The sequence below is a fragment of the Balaenoptera borealis genome (genome assembly GCF_965194805.1).
Source record: "Balaenoptera borealis genome assembly, chromosome: 2".
NCBI lineage: Eukaryota > Metazoa > Chordata > Mammalia > Artiodactyla > Balaenopteridae > Balaenoptera > Balaenoptera borealis.
This window is the reverse complement of record NC_138867.1, coordinates 180,958,321-180,980,648: the sequence shown is the minus strand read 5'-3', so window position 1 is coordinate 180,980,648 and position 22,328 is coordinate 180,958,321. Positions and strand designations below refer to the sequence as shown.

At 59.5% G+C, this 22,328-nt stretch overlaps 4 protein-coding genes across 17 annotated transcripts in view; 1 reads left to right on the top strand and 3 right to left on the bottom strand.

Moving 5' to 3' along the window:
• The window catches only part of CATSPERD (cation channel sperm associated auxiliary subunit delta), a 42,195-nt gene extending 38,227 nt beyond the window's left edge, over positions 1-3,968 (top strand). The window contains exons 21-22 of the mRNA XM_082380679.1: positions 2,081-2,238; positions 3,542-3,968. Coding sequence (XP_082236805.1) covers positions 2,081-2,238; positions 3,542-3,779 — 396 coding nt within the window. The 3' untranslated portion in view covers positions 3,780-3,968. The remainder of the gene's footprint in view (positions 1-2,080; positions 2,239-3,541) is intronic.
• PRR22 (proline rich 22) lies at positions 2,314-8,813 on the bottom strand. Of its 8 annotated transcripts, none has more exons than XR_014241421.1 (6): positions 8,285-8,813; positions 8,131-8,193; positions 6,698-7,692; positions 3,963-5,883; positions 3,552-3,728; positions 3,207-3,437 (listed from the first exon to the last, which is right to left on the bottom strand). XR_014241421.1 is itself a non-coding variant. In XM_082380637.1 (5 exons), the coding sequence occupies exons 1-4, from the start codon at positions 8,412-8,414 to the stop codon at positions 5,716-5,718; spliced, it is 1,356 nt and encodes a 451-aa protein (XP_082236763.1). In that variant the 5' UTR covers positions 8,415-8,813; the 3' UTR covers positions 2,314-2,330; positions 5,674-5,715. The 8 variants fall into 8 exon arrangements, 3 of the variants coding, with proteins under 3 accessions (XP_082236763.1, XP_082236761.1, XP_082236762.1); XR_014241423.1 differs by having other exon boundaries at positions 3,207-3,728; positions 3,963-4,098; positions 5,674-5,883; XM_082380637.1 differs by lacking the exons at positions 3,207-3,437; positions 3,552-3,728 and adding an exon at positions 2,314-2,330 and having other exon boundaries at positions 5,674-5,883.
• Positions 8,289-14,938, bottom strand: DUS3L (dihydrouridine synthase 3 like). 6 transcript variants are annotated; one of them, XR_014241419.1, is made up of 13 exons: positions 14,173-14,933; positions 12,844-13,132; positions 12,073-12,585; positions 11,657-11,698; positions 11,349-11,501; positions 11,012-11,128; positions 10,750-10,815; positions 10,559-10,669; positions 10,203-10,299; positions 9,968-10,043; positions 9,231-9,623; positions 8,982-9,111; positions 8,289-8,408 (listed from the first exon to the last, which is right to left on the bottom strand). XR_014241419.1 is itself a non-coding variant. In XM_082380621.1 (13 exons), the coding sequence occupies exons 1-13, from the start codon at positions 14,268-14,270 to the stop codon at positions 9,039-9,041; spliced, it is 1,953 nt and encodes a 650-aa protein (XP_082236747.1). In that variant the 5' UTR covers positions 14,271-14,926; the 3' UTR covers positions 8,954-9,038. The 6 variants fall into 6 exon arrangements, 4 of the variants coding, with proteins under 4 accessions (XP_082236747.1, XP_082236745.1, XP_082236746.1 ...); XM_082380621.1 differs by lacking the exon at positions 8,289-8,408 and having other exon boundaries at positions 8,954-9,111; positions 9,231-9,359; positions 9,435-9,623; positions 14,173-14,926; XM_082380619.1 differs by lacking the exon at positions 8,289-8,408 and having other exon boundaries at positions 8,954-9,111.
• Positions 14,939-16,076: 1,138 nt separating this feature from the next.
• Positions 16,077-22,328, bottom strand: part of NDUFA11 (NADH:ubiquinone oxidoreductase subunit A11) — a 57,534-nt gene continuing 51,282 nt past the window's right edge. The window contains exons 4-5 of one of the 2 annotated variants that reach the window (XR_014241430.1): positions 17,630-17,762; positions 16,077-16,381 (exon numbers count right to left, since the gene is read on the bottom strand). Coding sequence is in view for 1 of the 2 variants with exons in the window: in XM_082380673.1 (XP_082236799.1) it covers positions 17,731-17,762 (32 nt within the window). In the remaining variant the exon portion in view is untranslated. Of the gene's footprint in view, positions 17,763-22,328 lie in introns of both variants that reach the window. The other variant, XM_082380673.1, reaches the window with a different exon arrangement.

The following is a 22,328-nucleotide window of genomic DNA, read 5'->3' as shown; positions in this document are numbered from 1 at the left end:
TCAGTGGGATTTACTGTTTCTCACAAATCCGTGGCTCAGGTGGGCAGTTCCTGTGCCCCACATGGCGTTGGCTGAGGCCACCCCTGCAGGGGCATTAAGGTCTTCTCACCCGTGTACAAGGCTTCTGTTAGGAGCGTGGTTCTCCATGTGGCCGCCGGGCTCCTGGGCCCAGAACATTGTTGAAAGCAGGTTTGGGGTTCTGCCCAGATGCTACCTCTTGATGGAGAAAGCTGTGTCCACACAAGAAGGGGAAATGAAGAGCTTCCTCATTTTAAAGTTGCTTGTGGTGGGGGGGTGGGAATTCCCTGGCGGTCCAGTGGTTAGTTCCTTCATAGCATGGGGCTGTGTGTCTTCAGGGAAATTTCTGGGGAAAGGATAGCCGGGCGAAAAGCAAAATGCATTTGCACTTATGCTAGATGTCCGCCAACTCTGCCTCCATCGGGGTTGTCCCTCGGCACCTCCCCCTGCAACGTGTGGGCTCACCTGGTCCACACGGCCCCACCAGCTAGGTGTACTGTCTGAGGACACGATTGCTTGATGTGTTTTAGGCGCCTTTCTTCTACTGTGGACCAGGTTTAGCATCTTTTCCTGTGTGAGGGTCATTTTCACCTCTTTGTTCTGTGGATTGTGTGTTCATGCTCTGTGCCCACATTCTTATCGGGATTTTGGTCTTCTCTTAATTTTTAAGAGCTCTTTATAGATCCATGAGATTAAGCTTTTATTTGCGATGTAATTTGCAAATAGTTCCCCCAGTTTGCCTCTTTTGTCTTTCAGTTTTTGCTTACTTTGCCATGCAAAATTAGTTCCTTACTTCTTTTCTTTTTTTTTGGCTGCACCATGGGGCATGCAGGATCTTAGTTCCCCGACCAGGAATCGAACCCATGCCCCCCTGCAGTGGAAGCGTGGAGTCTTAACCACTGGACCGCCAGGGAAGTCCCGAGTTCCTTATTTCTCGTAACGTTGGACCCACTGTTATTTTTACACTTTTGCTTTTGGAATTTCCATCTCTTCTCTTGTTTACAAGCCTAGCCCCACCCTCCCTTCTGGGTCCACAGGCAAATAGTGCAGAAGATCAAAGTGTAGGCGAGACCCTTAGTATGTGCTTAGCTCAGGGAGGCAGCATGATGCACCGGTGAAGGGCAAACAGTTGAGTTCAAGGACATATCCCCCTTTATGTGACACCCCGGGATCTGAAGGCAGGGTGGAGAAGCCACAGCTGCCACCTGACCACCTCTGGGCACCCACAACCGCTTCCCGAGAAGCCCTGGTGGCTCTGTCTCACTTCCACCTTCAGGTTCCCCAGGTGTGTTAGTTAGCTAGGGCTTTGTAACAAAAGGACCACAAACCAGATGGGTTAAACACCAGAAATTTATCCTCTCCCAGTTCTGGAGGCCAAAAGTCCGAGATCGAGGTGTCAGTAGGGCTGGTTCCTTCTGAGTCCATGAGGGAGAATCTGTCCCAGGCCTCTGGCCTAGTTTCTGGTGATTTGCTGGCCATCTTTGCATTCCTTGGCTTGTAGATGCATCGCCCCAATCTCTTGCTTCATCTTCCCATGGCCTTGTCCCTGTGCGTGTCGTCTCTGTGTCTAAATTTCCCCTTATTCTAAGGACACCAGCCATACTGGATCAGGCCCACTCTAGTGACCTCATGTTAACTTGATCCCCTGTAAAGACCCCATCTCCAAATAAGGTCACCACCTGAGGTCCTGGGGGTTAGGGACTCCGACATATGACCTGGGGGAGGGACTCAACTCAGCCCATAACACCAAGAGCACATGCCATCAGCAGCCGCTAATTTCATACCAAGACTCACAGCTGCAAGGGACCCTGGCGAGCAGAGCTGTTATGCCTGCAGCCCCCAAAGCTGGGGCAGGCGCAGAAGGAGGAGGGTGGGAAGAAGGTTCCACAGAGTCACAAATCGGCTGGCCTGCCCAGCGGGCACTTGGTCCCGGGCTCACACCCATGGGTGCTGGTGGGTGGTGGCACTGGTGGGGCCGTGTGTGCAGTGGTGGCACCTGTGGGCTGGCACGGTCCTCCCCGGCCCCCAGGGCCAGCAGGCATGTCTCTGTCCTCCTCCCCAGAATTATGTGAGCTGCCACGACCCTAACAACAATGCACCCTTGAGATGGCCCGAAGTCCCGTATCAGATCTTGGGAGGCCCGACAGAGAACAAGGTCGTTTTCGACCAAAGAAACGGCATCTACATCTTCTTCATTTCCATCGTGGATCCATACTACAGGTGAGTCGCCCTGTGCCAGGGGCCTCTGGGGGAACAGCTGGCTCTCTGGGGGCAGGTTGCACACATGAGGGGGACCCACTTTTCTCCTTCCCCTAGGATGACATTTGTTCACTTGCTAAATAAATCCTCATTCAAAGGCCATGCTGGGTGCCAGGGGAACAGCAATGACCAGCAGCCCTGCCCCTGCCCTCAGGGACCAGAGTCACCCTCATGCCATGTCTAATGGGGAGGGGGGTGCAGGAGCCGGTGCAGACTGGCCCCCAAACACTGATCATTAGATATTCAGGGATTCTGCAAGCCGGTGGGCTTCCCGCCGGCAGCTGGAGTACTGACACCACGGAAAATGACACTCATTACAGGCCACCCCAACCTGGCCCCAGGAGCTGGCTGTTAATACTCGCCACCCACTGTGCTGGTTCAGATCACTAACGTCTCCCACTGGGAGGGGGAATATGGGCGGCATTCTTCCCCGCTCCCCCATCACCTATCCCTTCCAGACGGACACAAAGTCCACCCCCAAAAGCGCGGGGAGACCCTGCCTTCCCTAAAGGCCCCAGACCCTGGACCAGCTCTGGGACGCCAGGCGGAAGGCACCGGGGTGGGGATGCCCAGGGGAGAAAGGGGGTCTGCCTGCAAGGCTCATCCCCTCCCCTCCCTTCACCTTGCCTCCAGCAGAGCCCCCAGCGACATCCCCCCCTTACCTTACCCCACCCTGGGTGCCCTTCCCTCCATCCTGCCATCCCCACCGGCTCGCAGCCACCTCAGGGATGCTTGTGGCCCCCATCACGCCCCCCAATCCGCATCCACTGTGATGAGTGCTTTGTTGGTCTCTTCTGCCCGCCCCCCAGACTGAGCCTGGGCATGGAGGGGGGATCCCTTGTCCCCAGAGCAGGGGACCACAGGGGTCCTGGGGAAAAATATGACCTCTGCTAAAATATGTAAGATGTTACGGAAAAACCCAAACAAACTTTTTGGCCAACACAATACACAGACGACAGCAGATTTATAAAGGATAGAAGTTAAGTGGATATAAATGGAACTCAGGGCCCGGAGTCAATGCTCCAGGCCCAGATCTTGTCTCCGTTGAGTTTTAAAACGTTTGCTGGGGGAATTCCCTGGCGGTCCAGTGGTTAGGCTCTGTGCTTTCACTGCCGAGGACCTGGGTTCGATCCTCGGTCAGGGAACTAAGATCCCGCAAGCTGAGCAGCGTGGCCAAAAAAAAAAAAAAAACCAGTTTGCTGGGGTGAAGGGTGAGGCCTCCAAAGGCGGTGCCCCACGGCCTCTCCCTGCCCGCCCCTCGCAGTTACTGTCACCTGGAGACCACCTTCAGCGTCTACGTCTACGGGGCCTTCCCACTGCCCATCTTCCCGCCTGAGATCACCATCGTCCTGCTCACGGGCGCCACCCTGCTGTCCGTATGGCTGGCCTACATGATCCCCAAGCTGCTGTACACTGAGCAGGGCCTCAGGGTCAAGGGCTTCTGGGTCAGTCTGCGCAGGAGATGCAGGAAGTCTTGTGCATGTGTCTGGGCCAGGTGCTGAGCATGCCCGGGGGGTGCAGGTGGGGTGGCAGGGTGGCAGGGAGGGGGCAGAGCTGTCTTGAAATACAGCGTTCGGTAAAATAGCCGGTGGCAGTGGGTATCACTCATGTTTTGTGGTTTTTCTACACCCACCTGCTTCCCTCAACATTCTGGCACCAGAGTCCCTTTGAACTACGGCACCTACGTGGGTTGTTAACAGTGAGAAGGTGGGCAGCCCAAGTCCTAGCGAACAGGAGCTTTTGGTGAAACGAGCCCGCACAGGCATGTGGTGGGATCATCAATCGGCAAGCCCCAGAGATGCATCGGACACTTGACGTGTTCTGTTAGAGAAACACGAGACCCAAGGAAAAGGGCGGGGGCTGCAGAAGACGGGGACGGGGGGTGGGTCCACCTCTGCTGATAAGCCCTGACATATACACAGACGAACACGTGTAGGTGTGTTTCGTGATGTCCACGAATAAAATATGAAAGCATAGCACATATTTTACACGTACCTGTGTTATGCATACATATGTATACAGATGATGAGCACACATGCATGTGTATACATATGTGCAGAGGTATGTATACATACATGTATATAACGTGTAGATACATAAGGCACACACGTGTGTAGATAATGTGCATGTATGTGCCTGTGTGTATACATGTACATGCATATTGCCTATGTGTGGATAATGTGTACATACATGCCCGTGTATACCTGCAATCTACATACGTGTATGCATATGTCTATAATACACGTTCATGTACACGTGTGTATGCATGTGTGGGTGATGTGTGTATGTCACATAGGAGCACGTGTATAATGTGTACACATACACGTGTGCGCATGTATATATTTATGCATAAGCTCATTGCGCATACATACGTGTAGATAACATGCATGCCCATGCACATGTGTACACGCATATATGCATGTGTACAGATATGTACATGCACATGTGAATACACATATAGGCGTGCATACCATGTACACATACGTGTATATGTACGTTTGATCAGTCTACCCATCTGTTCAGAGCTTCCCTCTCCCACACTTCATTCAAACCCCAGGTGGCACGGGACAGCTGTCTCATTCTAGTGAAAACTTTCTCAATAACTTTTCTGATCACTCTTAGGTTAAAAGAACACATCCCACGGTCATTTAAACTGCCTAATACAGGGAATTCCCTGGCGGTCCCGTGGTAGGACTCTGTGCTTTCACTCCTGGGGCCTGGGTTCAATCCCTGGTCGGGAACTACGATCCCGCAAGTGGCTCGGCCAACAACAACAACAAAAATTTGCCCAGTACGGTCTCCACCCAGTCGTTAAAAACCTCCACTCCCACACCCACTGCAGTGGCCAGTCACCTCACCCCCACCTCCGGGGGCTGCCTGGCCCACCTTCCACGCCTCTCTGGAGGGGACGGGTTAGGCTGTCAGGTGACACTCGTTTCACGACCCTCGGCCTGCATTAATCTTAAAGAAAACCAAGCCCATCCTATCGCATCCGCCTCGTTTGCCAGGGCCTTCCCCTCTTGGGGGCACTTCATATTTGTCTGGAAAATACCCTTAGCACGGCTGCAGGCACAGCGGGCTCAGAGCGAAGCAAGGGAAGGGAGCTCCTGGTTCCTCCAGGCCTGCATCCTGTTCACAACACAGACAGGCGATGATCCCGGTACAGCCCAGACTGGCTGGTCACCTCTGTCTCCCTGAGCCCTGGAACCCATAGGCTCAAGGCGTGGTGCCAGCAGCCAAGACCCACTGCCCACACCCAGCCACCTCCTGGATCCTAGTCAAGCCCCCGGGGTTCCCCAGCAGAGACCAGCAGGGAAGGTCCCCGAGACCCAGCCCAGGGCCTGGGGCAGGAGGGTCCTTCCTCTGGCAGGGAATCGGAGCTCCATCTCTCCTTACCTCCTTACGTGTCACTGGGAAACCGACTCACCCCCTTCAGAGTCATCTTGAGTATTTCAGGGGAGGGTGCGGCCGGCAGCTGCCCCGGGCTCTCCAGAAGCGAAAGGCAGACGCGAGCCTGGCCCAGGATACGGGCGGGAGGGAAAAGCAGACGCGAGCCTGGCCCAGGATACGGGGGGAAGGGAGCTTCGTGGACTGGAAAGGGAGGAGCTGGGGCCGGAGGGAACAGGTGTGAGCACTGAAGCTCCCAAACCGCCCCACCCCGCCCTCTGCCCGCCCCCTGGGAAGCAGAATCCAGGTGTGGCTGGGCCCGATGCGGATGCGGGGACGCAGCACCCAGGGCCTGGCTGGATGCCCATCCTGGGACGGGCACGCCCACCCTGGCCTCTGGCCCTCAGCTGGGCTGCAGGTGCACTCTGCACGCCCCATCACGTGCATGCCGGTTTGGGTCACCCGTGTGCCAGGTGGACACCGTCTCCCACATGCCTACCCTGCCCCCACTCTCAGACCTCCACCCAGCACTTGCCTCTGCACCCCAGGCCCCCCAGCTCTCCGCGTGCACATGAGTGGGGGCCTTCCCATTCACCATCAGCGACACCCGCCCCTCCAGCTGGGCCGAGGCGGAGCCCAGCCCGCAGGCCTCTCCCCAGCCCCCACCCCACTTGCTGCTGTGTCTCCAGGCAAGTTCCCGCCCATCTCTGGGCAGACCTGACTTTCCCCATCAAACATGGAGGTGAAACCCCACCTCCCAGCAGCCCCCCATCCTTGCCGGCTGACTTCGATTTTCTGGGGCTAGGAGATGATGAGGGATTGTCCCGAACCCCAAGTCTAGGGCTCCCCGACTCTACTCTGGAAGCCCGGCACCTGAAAGGCGCCAGGGTCCCGAGGGGCCTCACCACGTGGCCCGGGGCCCGCTGGACGACAGGGCGGGCGAGGGGACAGCCCACGGCCCCCGAACGCCACCGACCGGACACTGCGCAAACAGCTCAAATCCGCTTTAATGGGGGCGGCTCCCAGGTCCTACCTGGGCCTCAGGGGTGGCGCTGGTAGGGACCGCAGCCTGCTTGCCCTTGCTGCCCTGCCTCCCCTTCCTGGCAGTCGAGTTGCCGGCCTTCCTCTTGCCGGAGGGCTTGGCGGTGGGGGGCCCCCCCGAACCGGGCGGCGGCTCCTCATCCAGCGCCTTGAAGTTGAAAAAGTAGTCCACGTCGGACACGGTATCCAGGATCTCGGGCACGCTGTAGTCGACGGACAGCAGCTCGTCGGGCAGGTGCAGCGAGCGGATGTCGCTGCACGAGTCGTCCCCGCCGCCCCCGCTGTCGGGCAGGGCGAGCCCAGGGGGCTTGCACGGGGCCCCGGCGGTCTCGGCGCCGCTCGGCAGGCAGTCAAAGAGCTTCATCGCGTCCTCGAGCATCACCTTCTTGGGCGGCATGAAGGCCCTGGCCACCTCAGGGGTCCTGGCCTCGCCTGCCCCCAGCGGGGCCGCCTTGGGCTCGGTGGGGCCCGGTGGGTACAGCGGGCCGGGCCCAGCGCCGGGGGGCGGCTCCTTGAAGGGGAAGGTCAAGGGCTCGCCGGGCCCATCCAGCTGGGTCAGGCGGCCCTTGAGAGGGCCATAGGCGCCAGGGGGCAGCGTGATGAGCAGCGGGGGCAGCTTGCTCTCCTCGGGGGGCAGCGGGGGTGCCAGACCTTGCTTGATCAAGGGGGGGGGCAGCTCCGCGAAGGCGGGGGGCCCTCCGTCCCCCACGAAGCCCAGGGCCTCAGCCCCGGGCCCCTCGGGCGGGAAGCAGGGCATGAGGTACCGGGGCCCCGCGGGGGGCGGCTGGTAGTGGGTGAACAGTGGAGGCAGCGGGGGTGGCACCGGGGCCTTGAGGCAGTGCTGGGCCTCCAGGAAGTAGGTGCCCGGCGAGGCGGGGCCCCCGGCGGCCAGGTTGTACAGGGACGACTGGCCGAAGTCGGAGGTGGTCCACTCAATTCGGTAGACGTGGGGGTCAAAGAAGCACCCGCAGGGCGCCATCTGGAAACCTGTGGCCAGGGAGGTCGGCCCTGAGAGGGGCAGTTCTGGGATCCACCTGGGGTGGATGGGGTCCAAACCGTGGGGCACGTCTGGGGCATGGAGAACACGGACCAACTTTGGGGTCCATTTGGGGAACAGGGACATAAGCTTTCCCTTTGAGGACCTCTCTAGAGGTCAGGGGCCCCAGGCCTTGCTTTGGGGGCCCATCTGGGGGGCCGGGGACACAGGCCTGGCTTTGGGAGACCTGTTTGGGGAACAAGAGACATAGGCTTTGCCTTCAGGGTCTCATCTAGGGGATGAGGGACACAGACCTTGGTCCAGGGGTCACTTTGGGGGACAGGGACTCGGGCCTTGCCTTCGGAGGTGGGCGCTGTCTAGGGTCAGGGGTGGGAGCAAGATGCCCCTGCCCACTCCCCGGTCATCAAGGGTTGGTGTGAGGCCGGTACCTGCTGGAGGAGCTGGAAACACCTCTTTCTCCAGGTTTGGAGAGTGATACATGTTGGAGGAACCTGTGGACAAAAACAGGGAGCTGGGTGGGGTCCTGAGGCTGGCGGGCAGAGCCCTGGTCCCTGCCCCGATGGGTGCCCCCCACCCTCGTACCCACAGTGGGAAGAGGCTCTGTGCAGGCGGGAGCAGGCTGGCTGCCGGGCCCTTCGGTGGCGTCCAGGCTCCGGGGACTGAAGCCTTCTTGGGGAGCGGCGGGTGCGTAGAAGGGTTTGGGGTGCTGCATGGGGAGGTGGGGGCCTGGCTGGGCAGGCCAGGAGGGCAGTAGGTGGGAGCACAAGCGGCCCACCCGGAGAAGAGGCTCAGAGTCCTGCGGAGTTCTGTTTCTCTGGTTACTCCAGGCAACGGATTCCAGGCTGCGGCCCACCCACTGGTCAGGGTTCCGGGTAATGGTGGGGGGGGGGGGGGCGGGGCGGGCAGGGGCAGATGGGGAAACCAAGGCAGCCAGAGATGGGTGTCACAGAGAGCATGGTGGACACTGGGCCCGGTCTGCCGGCTTCCGCCTCTGCCAGCAATGCCTGCCTGACAGCTCCGAAGCCCCTTCCTCCAGGCAGCCTGCCCTGATCCACACCCACACAGGCCAAGGCCCCATCTCATGAGCTCTGGTGGCTTGTCTGTGGTCAAGGCCTTTGGGCACCAGCAGTGGCCAGCATGGGGCTGGTGAATGAGTGAGGAAGGAGGGAACTGCGGGGATGGGGATGGTGGGGGAAAGCTGGGGGGGATGGTGGGTGGGGCATGAGACAGCCTCAGGGTCACAAAAGGGCCTGGGTTTTAAAAGAATAAAATTTATTGCCTTCTCATTCCTTGGGGAGCCCGCTGGCCGCTCAGACACCCCCGCCCGCCCCTGCGGCTACTTGTAGGCATTGGCCTTGTGCTTGGGCAGGAAGACGAAATTGGGCGGCACGGGTCCCAGCAGCATCTCACTGTGAGGAGGACGGGAGCAGGGTCAGGCCTGGGGCGGGGCGGCCCCCAGCCCAGCTAGCCCCACACCCACTGGCTCCCCGGTGCCCTATCTCCCAGGGCCTCGGCGGTTCCCGGGCACCTGATGCGGATCCAGTCGGCCGCCTTCTGGCTGGCCATGAGCGTCTCCAGGTAGTCGCGGCCCAGGTAGTAGGGCGGCCGCTCGTTGATCCTCTGCGGGAGCCGCTCCAGCAGGCCCACGGGCACGTACCTGCGGACGGGGGCGCCGGGGAGGGGGTTGGGCTGGGCCTCCCCAAGACACCCCACCCCGCCACCCCGATCCCACCTGCACAGGAAGGAGAGCCACTCAAGGAGGAAGCGGCGCGTCTTCTCCACGCCCTGCGTGTCCGAGCCCCAGTGCTCCAGGCCATAGTGTGCGAAGTCCCGCAGGATGTCCAGGCGCTCAGACGACGAGATGTCCCAATGCCGCTGCTCCTTGATCTCCGTGAACAGCCACGGCTTGAGCAGGGCGCCGCTGGGGGCGGGCGGTGGTCAGCAGGCCGGTGGCGGAACCCCAGCCCCTAAACCCATGGTCCCCAACCTCCCGGCCATGCTCACACAACCTTCAAAGCCCAAGGGTTCCAAGCCACAACCCTGAGCCTACAGCTACAGAAATTTCCAGTCTCCCCCGTCCCCATAAGCAGCCACCTCTGACATCTCCCTGCCCGGGGAATAACAGAGCAGGGGGTAGGCAGGCGGGCTGGGGGCACCGGCGTTGGGGACAAACTCAGACGCGCCCTCACCTTCCCCGAGCTGCAGGCTGGGCACTCAGGGGCAGCCCCGGCTGGTTCTTTGTATCCCCGCCCTGGGCACACTTACCGGGCGATCATGATCCCAGCGACGCCAGTCTGCATGGCGCGGTTGGCGTCCTCGTACGACAAGATGTCCCCGTTTCCTGAGGGACAGAGACTGGGGCCTCAGGGAGCTGCGTGCAGGCGGGGATGCCGGGGCTTCGGGAGTTCTTGTCAGCCCAGCAGCATTCCCCATCGGGGCAGGAGGGGGCCCAGGTGACGGGCGGGCCCAGGTGCGTGGCCTCTGGTGGCAGGGGACCCACCGAAAAGGGGCATGGGGCTGGCTGCTGTCACGCACTGCTCGATGTACCGCCAGTCGGCCAGCCTGGTGTAGCGCTGCTCCCGCGAGCGGCCGTGCAGCTGGAGGAGAGGCAGCCAGGTAGGGAGGGAGGGAGGGGCAGGGGGGCGGAGAATCAGACAGAGAAAGAGAGAGAGAAAGAGACCCAGAGAGCCCGGGAGAGACAGACTGAGAGAGAGAGAGAGAGAGACAGACAGACAGACAGACGGACACAGAGATGGAGGGAGAGCCAAAGACCAGGAGGGAGGAGCAGGAAGGGAGGAATGGTTAGAAAGGGATGCGCCTCGGGGGTCCCAACACCCGCTGTGCCCCGAGACCCACCGTGACCAGCGCGGCCCCCCAGTCCCGCAGCTCGGGCAGCAGCCGGTGGGCCAGATTCACGCGCTCGTGGACGCCCGTGCGGAGCTTCACGGTCAGCGGCACGTCCAGCACCTGTGAGGACGGGTGTGGTTGGTGGGGCGCGGGGTCAGGCCGCGGGGGATGGCGGCGGTGGAGGGTGTCTCGGGCTGTACCTGGTTCATGCCGCGGACGATCTGCTGGAACTTGGCTGAGCGGTTCATGAGGGCGCAGCCCCCGCCCTGGGAGAGACGGGCGGCTCAGGCTTGGGACGGCTCAGGCTTGGGAACGCGAGACCCTGGCTGGGCCCGACACTCCCCTGCTGTCCTCACTGTACAGATGGGGAAAGCGAGGCCCAGAGGCCCACACAGGTTCCCCAGGGACTCCGCCCACCCACATTCTGCCCTTCGTGGGGCGCCAGGGTTGAGCGGCTGGTACCTTCTTGTACACGAGGTCGATGGGGCAGCCGACGTTGATGTCCACGAAATCCACCTCGATGGTGCGGTTCAGCAGCTCGGCACACTTGGTCATGGTGTCGGGGAAGGCGCCCTCAAGCTGTGGCGGGTGGCCAGGCAGTGGGTGGGGGCCCTCCCTGACTGGCCCTCTGCCAAGGCCAGCAGCTACTGGAGGTGCGTCAGGCTGGCACCTGGCCTGTGGCTGAGGCAGGGGGTCTGGGAGGTGAGCCAGGAGAACCCGGACCTGAACCTGGCTCTGAAACATGGCAGCTGAGAGCCCCTCTTCCCTCGCTCCCTCCCTCCCTCGGGGCTGTACCGACCTGGACACCGAAGACATCCTCGCAGGGGTGGCGTTTGAGCAGGGCCCACTCAGACGTCTGGCCCTGCAGCAGGTTGATGCACACAGCCATCTCCCCGCACGTCACATCCGCCCCAAAGCGCTTACAGACCCGCCGGAAGGGCAGGTTCCCGCACTGGCGACAGCAGGGGACAGATTCACATGTGAGGGCACAGCAGGCAGGGAACCCAGACACCCGCCCAAGCCCCAAGCCCCCAGGGCGGGGAGGCAGTGGGCACTGCTGGGATGACCACGCTGCCAGCTCCCGGCCCACCTCACTGTGGGACCTACCGTGGTGAGGGGGGCAAGGTACAGTTTGCCACTGATGTCCAGCTGGTGGGAAAGAAAATGCACAATGAACCTCCACACTCCAACCTGGCTTTCAAGGCCTCTCAAGCCTCAAGCATCCCCAGTCTTTGCCCCACACGCTTTGTCCTGCCCCAATCAGCCTGGCTCCTTTTCACCTCCGTGCCTCTGCACAGGCCAACCAATCGCTCCACCAGGAATGTTCTTTTCTCCATGTTCTCCTCCACTGGAGACTTCTACTCAACCGTCAAAACCCCAGTCCCAATGCCCTCTCTTCCAGGAAGCCTTTCCCACTGCCCACCTCTGCCATAGCCCGGACCCTCCAGAGCTGGGAGTGAGTGTCCAGCTCTATCTGCCCCCAACATTGCTAGTGTCCTCTGCAGGAAGCCCATGACACGTACCCGCTTCTTCTCACAGGGCTGCAACCTGACTACATCCTCATCTGTCAGGGGCCCGCAGGTCCTTAAAGGGCCACTGGGAGGGGCAACGGTGCCCGGCTCCTGGGGGGCCTGCTGGGCGTCACAGTTGTCCCGCCCTGGGGCGCCCTCAGCCTCCATGACCTCGGGGACAGTGGCTTCGGGAGTGGGGCCTGGCAGCTGGCCCTTGCTCAGCTGGCGCAGTGCCTGCTCTGCACACTTGAAGTGGATCTTGCGCTTTCGCAGTTGCTGCTGCAGGACCTTGTCCAGGCCATTGCGGACGGGCGGGGCCTGGACCAACCCCTCCTTCACCAGATTCTGGCCCTCGGGCCCCAGATGGGCCCTGGCAAAGCGGCAAGTCACACCATAAGGGCACCTGCCGAAGGTCTCAAAGAGCACACAGTGGGGGCCCAGGTCAGCTGGCTTGGTCTCCAGGTAGCGGCCCACGTCGTGCAGGAAGCGGCAGCGGTCGCCATAGAGACACTTGGCGGCGGATTCCTGCAAGGAAACAGGGAGGCTATGAGGGAGGACAGGGAGCTGCTGAGTCAGCCAGGCAGCCTGGGTTTGAACCTCAACTCTCTCCCCTCCTGACTGTGTGTCCTCAGACAAGTCAGTAACCTCACCAAGCCTCAGTTTCTTCACCTGGAAGACGGGAACAATAACGATACTTACATCATAACGTCATGAAGATTGAACGGGGGGTAGAGAGGCTCACACTCAAGGCCTCTGGGACTTTCTGGTGACAGTGACACTCACCTGGACCAGGGAGGGGCAGAGCCTGTTCTTGTCATAGTGGGTGGGCTTCACGTGGGGCCGGCACTTGTTCTGACCCCGGGCCCTCTTCTGAGCCTGTGGCTGCTCCCGAGGCTCAACAGTCTCCTCTGTCTGCCCGTCCTCCGTCTGCCCATCCTCCAGCCGGATCCGCTTGGCCTCAGGCTCAGCCAGGTCATTGCCAGCAGGGTCTCCAGCCTCGGTTTCCTGGCTGGGCTTCTCCTGCCCTTTGGCTTCCAGGAATTCGTGGAAGTGCTCCTTGGTGGTTAGGTATCTGCCAGCAGAGGGGCAGGGGAAAGGAGGGCTTGTGGAAGAAGTCCCTCCCCTGAGCTCAGATTCAATGAACGCTGGGGAAAGGGACTGAGAACACTTGTCTCTGCTTACATGCTTCTACTCATGGGGTGCTCACTACTTAGAACTAGCCAGTTGCCAGCCTAGGAGCACCTCAAGGCCACAGGGAGGAACTATTTTGTTTACTTTCTTTATTATTTTTTGGCTGCGTCGGGTCTTAGTTTCTGCACGCGTGGTCTTCATTGTGGCGCGCAGGCTTCTCTCTAGTTGTGGCGTGCGGGTTTTCTCTTTCTCTAGTTGTGTCGCGCGGACTCCAGGGCGCATGGGCTCTGCAGTTTGCAGTACACGAGCTCAGTGGTTGTGGCGCGTGGGCTTAGTTGCCCCCCAGCAAGTGGGATCTTAGTTCCTCCACCAGGGATGGAGCCCACGTCCCCTACATCGGAAGGCGGATTCTTTACCACTGGACCACCAGGGAAATCCCAGGGAGGACGTATTTTGTTCCTGGGTCCCCAGTGCTCAGACTGATGAAGTACAGGTGTGAGGTGTGAGGTGTGAACGTCCCCGGCTATGTTAGGCTAAAGGAAACTACATGTTCCCGCGTGCCTTACAACGGGTCCAGAGTCGCCACATTTCCTAGCATGCCCTTCAGCCCTACAAGCCCCAGCATGCCCCCTGGCACTCACTTCAGACACAATTCCCTGCCTGTAACTGCGGCTGGCCTGAGGTGCACTTGCGCTGTTCCCGCCATACGCTGGGACTACACTCCCCAGCACGCACTGCGGCCTCCGCCTCAAACCCCGCCCACCCCAGCATGGACCGCGGTGTCTTTCGCACATGTGACAGTCCCCAACGTGCGCGACCCCGGGTGCTCGCTGACCCTGCGAGCGGAGGAAGGGCCCAAACAGAAGAGCCTGCGAGCTTCCCGCGCTGGGCCGCTGCCCCAGCTCCCGTCATGCGCCGCTCGGGCCGCGCTACGGGTGCCGGGAAGGCCCCGTGAACTGCTCCCCCGACCCAGCGACTCACTGAAGTTTAATGGACGCTACTCCCCGTTCCGGCTCGATGGCTCCTGGGTCGCCACCACCACCACTCTCTGCTGGGGCTTCCACCGCTCCCTCCGCCATCGGCCCCCCTCACGCCCGCTTTGGAGTGTTGCGGCAAGGCCTTCCGGGTCACGCGTGTGTCTTCCCCGGTCTACTGGTGAAATGCGCATGCCCGGGTCGCTCCAAGTGACGCCATTGTATGCGCGTCGACGCAGTTGGGCGGAGCCTAACAGGGGGTGGGGCCTCGGGTCCCGTATATACCTCTGAGCCCTTTGCGGGAACCGGAAATGTTCAATAACCCACTTGGGGCTCTGAAACTGGCTTCCCGGCGGCCACAATCGGCCCACAGAAGTGTTTTGATTTCTTGCTGGGGTTTTTAATTGTTTAAATACTACTACTTTTATTTAGGGCATTCATTCAACAAATAACTCGTCGAGTGCCTGTGTGCTAGATGCTGTCCTAGATGCCAGGGATACAGTAGTGAATAAAACAGACCAAAAAATCCTTGTCTTTAAAAGCTGAGATAGGAGTGGTGAAGACAATGAACATAATACATAAGTAAGGTATACTGTATGTCGGACAGTAATGAAGCAGGGAAGGGGAAGTGGGAAAGCCATTTTTGGTGGTTGCAGTTCTTAATAGAATGGTCAGGGAAAGCTTCTTCACTGAGAAGGTAACATTTGAGTATTTTCGAAAGAAGTGAAGGAGAGAAATAGGGATATCGGACGAAAAAGTGTTCCACTTTGAGGGAACAGCCAGTGCAAAGGCCCTGAGGCAGGACCGTGCCTGGTGTGTTGGAGAAACAGTGAGCCCTGTGTGGTTGCTGCTGAGTGAGGGAGGGGGAAAGAGGGAGGAGGTGAGGGCAGGGAGGTGAAGGGGGTAGGTCTTGCAGGGCCTTGTGGGCCTTTGGGAGAACTTGGGATTTTACCCCGAGGGAAGTGGGAGGGCAAACAGCCAAGGACGGCAGAATCTAGTCCTCATTTTCCACAGTCCCCACCATGCCCTGTTGCACCCTCCTAAAGCTCCCTGTTGCTGAAAGAGCCTTGATGCAGTACAGGGACCTCAGGGCTCTGGACTCAGCCTGCCAGTTTCGAATCCCAGAACTTCCACTTACCATCTGGGAACATTGTCCTTTCTTTCTTTTTTTTTTTTAATATTTATTTACTTATTTTTGGCTGCACCGGGTCTTAGTTGCCACATGAGGGATCTTCGTTGCGGCATGCCGGATCTTTTAGTTGTGGCATGGACTTCTTAGTTGTGGCATGCAGACTTCTTAGTTGCAGCCTGTATGAGGGATCTAGTTCCCTGACCAGGGATCGAACCTGGGCCCCCTGCATTGGGAGCTCGGAGTCTGGACCACCAGGGAAGTCCCAGAACATTGTCCTTTTTAAAATTTTATTTATTTATTTATTTTAAAAATTTATTTATTTTTGGCCGCGTTGGGTCTTCTTTGCTGCGTGCGGGCTTTCTCTAGTTGTGGCGAGCAGGAGCTACCCTTCATTGCGGTGCACAGGCTTCTCATTGCGGTGGCTTCTCTTGTTGCAGAGCACGGGCTTTAGGCGCATGGGCTTCAGTAGTTGTGGCACGTGGGCTCAGTAGTTGTGGCTCGAGGGCGCTAGAGCGCAGGCTCAGTAGTTGTGGCGCACGGGCTTAGTTGCTCCGCGGCATGTGGGATCTTCCCAGACCAGGCATCAAACCCATGTCCCCTGCATTGGCAGGCAGATTCCTAACCACTGCTCCACCAGGAAAGTCCAGAACCTTGTCCTTTAACTTCTCTGTGCCTCAGTCTCCTCATCAGAAAAATGGGGCTGATAGAAATATCTCTTTTAGAAAGTAAGGATTCAATAAATAACAATCAACAAATGTTAATGACTACTGTTGTTACTGTTACTTTATTACTATTATTTGCCTTGAATTACATTAACACAGTGCAGAATGGGAATAACCAATCCCTTAGCTCCCCCCTGCATTTCACTGCTAAACTTGACAGAGCTTTCCCTGAGCAGGAAGTGAGGCAGGGACTGTGTTCCTTGAGTGACAGATGGAGAAACTGAGGCCTGAGGAGGGAAGGGATTTGCCTGAGCCCACAACAGGCTCAGCACCAGCTTTTCTGAGACCTGGGAGAAAATGGAATGGGGGTGGGGAGCAGCTTGTCTTCCATCTCTGGCCTCGGCCGCCCTCTATAGGACAATCTGGGAATAAAACAGTGGAGTCGGGGACTCTGGAAGCAACCACAGCGGTCCTTGGGAGACTCAGCCCCCCTTACCCACCTCCAGAGACGAGAGCTCGCTTCTTCCTGAGGTGCCCGTCCCATTGCCTCCTGAGGATCTACCATCGTCTCCCTGACATCATCCCACGGGCACCCAGACCACTCTGGGGAGACAGTTGTTCAGGTGGGGAAACCGAGGCCCACAGAGGGCAACCTCAGGAATGAGCCTCCCCTCTGAACCTCAGCCTCCAAGGAGAACCCTCCTAGGCTCCCTGGCTCTGCCCTGTGATGACCTGCCTTCTCTGTGTAAGGCAATCCTGGAACGCTTCCTGTGGGGAGGGGGAGAAAGGGATACTGTGGACTGGCCATTAATAACTACGGTATTAATATAAGTGACACACTATTAATTGCTTGCTTTTTTTTTTTTTTTTGGCTGCACTGCGCGGCTTGCAGAATCTTAGTTTCCCAACCAGGGATTGAACCTGAGGCCCTAGCAGTGAAAGCGCCAAGTCCTGACCACTGGACTGCCAGGGAATTCCTGTTAATTGTTATTATTTATTATGTTATTATAATGGTGTAATATTAATCATTTACCAGTAGCTAGACAATTTTGAGCACTTACTGTATGCCAGGCTCTGTTCTAAGGTCTTTTCATGTATTAACTCCGTTATTCCTCTCTCTGATCTTATGTGGAGGGAACAGGTATTCATCCCAACGCTACCTGAATCCACGGGCTGCAGAGGTCCCTGGCCCAGGGGCTGCCCCACCACCTAGCCAGAGACCTGGGCATCAGCCTCCCCGCCTGTCTCTCTCCCAACAGCCTGTCAGTCCCCATGTCCTCCCTGCTTTCTCTCCAGGGTCTCTCTCTAGTCTATCCCCTCTCCCACCAACACCCCTTCCAGGCCTCAATCTCCCATCCTGCCCCCAACAGTCCAGCCTCCCACAGCTCTTTCTAAAACACAGATCTGACCATGGCCCTCCCCTGCTCCCAATCCTTCCATGGCTCCCTACTGCCCCAGGCCTGTACCACAGCCCCAAGTTTCCTGCATAATCCAGCCCCTGCTGCCTTCCCCAGCTTCATCCCTCTTCACCTCCTCCCTCCCTAAACTCAAGCACCAAGTTCATTCCAGACCTCCCATGAGCCAGTCTTACCTCCCAGCCTTTGCACATGCTGTTCCCTATCCCAGGAACACTATTCCCTGCACCCAGTCACCTTGCTTATTCCACTCACCGTTCTGTTCTCAACTTCTCCTTCTCTGGAAAAGGGATGCGTTGAGGATCTTCCCCATTAAACTACGAGCCCAGGGCTGGTGGGAGTCAGGTCTGCTCCAGTCACTCTGTCTTGCCACCATGCAGCACCGGCCCTGGCACACAGTAGGTGCTCAGTGAACACTTGCTGAGTGAATGCATCTTGTCACAGCTAGGGAAACTGAGGCAAGGGGGCAGGACCTGCTGGGTGGGGGGTCCCACCTTCACTGAGGATTTGGCAGGAAGCTGAGGACTTCCCAGGTGTCAGCCTGGAGAGCGTGGGGACGTTGAGAAAGATGTCCCCCGCCAACTCTGAACCAGGCGTGAGTCGTGCCAATGCCTGACCTTGGCTGATCTGAGGAAGCAGGAGGGAGGTAGGTCACGCTGGGGCCCCGAGCAGGTGGAGAGACTGAGGCACCCAGGAGGGGGTGGGGCAGAGCCTTGGGAAGGTACCACTGGCACTCAGCCCAGTCACTGGGGCTCCCCTGCCTCTGTCCCTTTCTTTTATTCTTCCTGTTTCTGTCTCAGTTTTTTTTGGGTCTCTTTCTGTATTTCCTTCTCTCTGTGTGTCTATCTCATATCTTTCTCTGCATTTCTCTTTCCCCCGTGTGTTGTCTCTCTCCATCTTTCTCTCTGCATCTGTCTCCATTTCTCTGCTGCCCCCCCCAGGCATCTCCCCCCTCTGTCTCTCTCACCCTCCATGTCTCTGTCTCCCCTGCCCTCTCTCTGTCCCTCTCAACCAGGCCAGATAGGGGAGGAAGCACAGGGCAGGTGCAGCCTGGGCTCTTTGCCTGTTGCCGCCAGGGCCGCCCCGGATTTGTGGCTGCGCCTCCTTTATCTGGGGCTGCAGCTGCCCCTTATCTTCTGGCTTCAGGACACGAGACCAGGATTAGGGCAGCCTGGGCCAAGGACGAGAGAAGGCAGGGCCAGGCTGGCGGGTGGCGAGAGCCAGGGTGCTGGGATGTATGTGGCGCCTGTGAGCCTCAGGGGCTGGGGCTGCCGTACGCATGAGTGTGTGCATGTGTACTATGTGTGTCCGTGTGAGTGTGTGTGATGGTGTATACGCATTTGCAGAGTATGATTGACTTTGGGGGACATCTGTGTGCGTAATTGTGTGTCTGCGTGTCGATGTGCGTATTTAAGAGTCTGTGAGCGTGTCTGTGTGTCTACTGTATGTGTGTGCGTGGATACACACATAGTGTCCACACATTTGTGGCTTCTGTGTGTGGGGGGGTGTCTGTAAGCTCACAGAAGGTCTTCAGCCCGGGCCGCACCTCTCAGGTGTCCCCCAACCCCAAGGCCCACCCCACCCACCTCCCCTCCCCTCTGCCCCCAGGCCTGATGGCTTTTCCGCCTTGCCGACATGGGCCCCCAGGGACAGGGCCCTCGATCTGTGACCTGCGGCTGCAAATGGCCCTGTGGGGATGGCTGCCGGCCTTGCTTTTCCCATCCTCTTCTGGAACAAGTCAGCTCCTTCTTGCCACCCACAAGGCCTCGTGGGCCCCATTCCAGCCAGTCGGGCCGGCTCCTTCCCTGGTCCCCGCGGCCCTTGCTCTGACCCCCAGCCAGGAGTGGGTGTCCAGCTGTGCTCCCTGTAGGGGCTGAGGCCTCTCTCGGCCCTCAGAATCATCCAGCTCTTGGTGAGGATAACTTTGCCAAATCAAGAGCCCCGAAACCTGGTTTCAGGGAGCCTCTTGGCTGACAATCAGCAGCCCTGTGCTGAGCTGGCCCAGTGACCCTGGGCGATCCCCCTCATGTCTCCATGGGAAGACAACACTCACTTCCCACAGCCGCGGGTCTGCACTGGGCACAGAACAAACACAGGAACCATTTCACAGATGGGGAAACTGAGGATCAGCAAGCTCAGCCACCAGCGCTGGGGGATGGAGTAACGCTTACTGTGGGGGGATGCTCTGGCTGGGGGGCAGCTGGAGGGACAGAGGACACAGAGGGTGCCGGGCCACTTCCACCCCCACGGGGCTGCTCCCTGGAGGGGTCCCCGAGGTGCAGCCCTGGGCCTGCAGGGCCTGGACCAGCTCCTGGCGCTAAGATGGAAACTTCTCCACCAGCCAAGTCCGCGTCTTGGCCAGCGGCTGCTGGCCTCCCAAAACCTCCACCTAGGCCTCCACCCATGAACAGAACACTCCCCCTGGGGAGCAGTGACCATCAGGGGAGGGCAGGGGGCCAGCCCCCAGGGGACAGGGGTGGAGGAGCAGCTGGGGGCCATGGCTGAACGTTCTGGAGTCATCCAGCCCCAGATTTGAACCTCCACCTTACTGTGTGACCTTGGGCCAGTGTCTTGACCTCTCTGACACTCGGGTTTCATAACTGCCACCTGGGCTCCAAGCACGCTGGGGAAGGGGAGGCGTTGCCCGGAGCTACCTGGGGGTGGTGAGGAGGCAGTGAAGGAGCGGAACTAATTTCCCGGCAAACACTGGGGTGGAGGGGGCGGGCAAGTGGCGGGGCCTGGGTTCTGGCTGCCCCTGCACTGTCCCACCTCTGCCTCAGCCTTGACCTTGGGGCCAGCAGGCTCAAATCAGCCCCAGGGGCCACAGGCCCTTGGGTGCCCCTGCTCTTGGCTGAGCTTCTTCCCCACCATCCGTGCACTGGGGAGACCACAGTCCCTGGCCCGGGCTGCACTTTCAGCGTGGGAGGTTCAAGGCTGAGTTCCACCCACCCTGCCCCACAGCAGCCCCAGTCTGGAACAAGGAAGGTTTAAAAATAAAGCATTGTAAATACCCGTGTTTCCTGCAAATAGAACCAGCCCCTGAATCCCCTCAGCCTCCCGGGCAGCTGGGCCCAGACGGCTCCTTGAGCGGGGTGGGGGCCAAGGGTGGGCGTGCCCGTGTGTGCCCCAGTTCCCGCTACCATGTGAGTCAGCCAGTGTGACAGGGTGACAAAGCCTGTGGTTGGCTACAGAGAGTGGCCCGGGTGCTCGGTTGTATGAGGTGACACACTGGTGTGCGAGGGCATCACACCTGTGTCTGGTGTGATCACGTGGGGCCGGCCCCGAGCGAGGCAGGGTCTCTGTGGGCCTGAGTGTGATGGGGGGCCTTCTCCGTGTGTGACTGGGTCAATGTGTGTGTCCCTGAGTGTGGAGGGGTCTCCTCCCAGGCCGGAGTATGACCGGGTCTCCCCATGGTGGAAGGTGGGCATGGGTCCTACTCGCCCCCCCTGGGCCCCGCCCCTACGCCCCTGCCCCTGCCCACCCCAGAGGAAGAACCGAGTCTTTCAAGTCGCCGTTACCAGGGCAACCGTTTTACGAGCATCCACATGGTGGGCACATGTGTGTGTCCTGCACCCCATGTGTCTGCACGCCCCCTCCCCCATGGCCCCCAGCCCAGCCAGGGAGGTGTGGGCAAGCAGAGACGGCCAAGGGGCAGCTGGTGACAGCTTAATGATGGCTGGCCGGGGTGGGGGTGGGCTCCTGGTCTGGCTACGTGTATGCAGGGGGGCTGTGCTTCCCGGACCAGCCCAGCATGTACGTGTGCGCCCGAGTGTGCTAGCAGCAGGGTCTCCTCGACTCCTGTGCGTGTATGGCTGTGGGGTGGGCACCCGGCGCTCGGGGTTGAGTGTGAGTGTCAGAGGGTTTTGTGTGAAAAGCGTGTGTGTGTGTGTGTAATGATCTGCCGAGTGTACACGTGTGCAGGAGCAATCCTACCCTGTCCCCTGGAGTCGCCCCTGGAGCTGCTCTGAGGGCCAGTGGGCTGCTAAGCGTGTGTCTGTGTCTCTACAGGGAACTGTGTGTGTGTGTGTGTGTGTGTGTGTGTGTGTGTGTGTGTGTGTGTAGGGATGGCGCTGTTCTCAGAAGGGTGTCCGGGTATGCGTGAGAACGAGGATGGTGCTGGGTGTGACCCTGCCTAGAACAAGGTTTGGGGGTCTGTGCGTGAATGGCCACCAGTGCCTCAGCCTTCCCTTCAGGCCAGGGTGTGCGTGTCACTGACAGTGAGTCCTTAGCGTCACCAGTAGTGACAGACGCTTGGGCACTGCTCACCTCCAGCGGGCATGGTTACTCATACTTAACTCATCTGATCCTTACTGCAGCCCTAGTAGGATCTACTGCTAATACCCCCTGTTACAGATGGGGAAAACGAGGCACGGAGAGGCGAGCACGGACCCCTGTTCTTTCCATCCTGGACCGTGACGGGGCAGCCGCAGCGCCGCCGCTTTGACACACGCTCACCCTCATGCCTCCACTCACCCACCCACAAACTCACAATCGGGCTACACCCTGCTCGCGCATCCAGCGCGACCCACACCCGCATGAGCCCGCTTACAGCCGGTGATGCTGCCTGAGTGTCCCCTGTCACCACGTACACTGCGTAGTAGTGCAAGTTGCACAGGCCGCTGGCCGGGGGTGTGTGTGTTTTGGGGCGGGGGGGGGGGTCTTAGGAAGACCTAATGCCCTTACAAACCCCCAGACTGCTGGAATCAGAGGAATGCAGACGGCCTGAGTCAGAGTGAGGAGGCCCCAAGAAATCAGGCGGCGGGAGTGAGAGCCAGAGCTCCCGGCCCCAGGAACGCGGGCGGCGGCGGGGACCCTGCGGGCAGGAGCCTAAGTGCTGCGGGCCGAGGGCCGGGCTGCGCGGCCGGTGTTTCTCAGTAACTAGGCCGGGGCGGGGCGGGGCCATGGCGGGTCCAGCCCCGCCCACCTCGCCACAGTCCCGCCCCCGAGTCAGCTT

Excerpts from the sequence above, each read along its gene's own strand:
- PRR22 (XM_082380637.1), bottom strand. The coding sequence starts at position 8,414 with ATGCAGCACCCCAAACCCTTCTACGCACCCGCCGCTCCCCAAGAAGGC. Across the intron at positions 8,194-8,284 it reads AGAGCCTCTTCCCACTGTGG|GTTCCTCCAACATGTATCAC; the intron begins GTACGAGGGTGG and ends TTTTGTCCACAG. Across the intron at positions 7,693-8,130 it reads GTTTCCAGCTCCTCCAGCAG|GTTTCCAGATGGCGCCCTGC; the intron begins GTACCGGCCTCA and ends CCCTGGCCACAG.
- DUS3L (XM_082380619.1), bottom strand. The coding sequence starts at position 14,270 with ATGGCGGAGGGAGCGGTGGAAGCCCCAGCAGAGAGTGGTGGTGGTGGC. Across the intron at positions 10,816-11,011 it reads TCGACCTCGTGTACAAGAAG|GGCGGGGGCTGCGCCCTCAT; the intron begins GTACCAGCCGCT and ends CGTCTCTCCCAG. Across the intron at positions 10,044-10,202 it reads CAGCCCCATGCCCCTTTTCG|GAAACGGGGACATCTTGTCG; the intron begins GTGGGTCCCCTG and ends TCTGTCCCTCAG.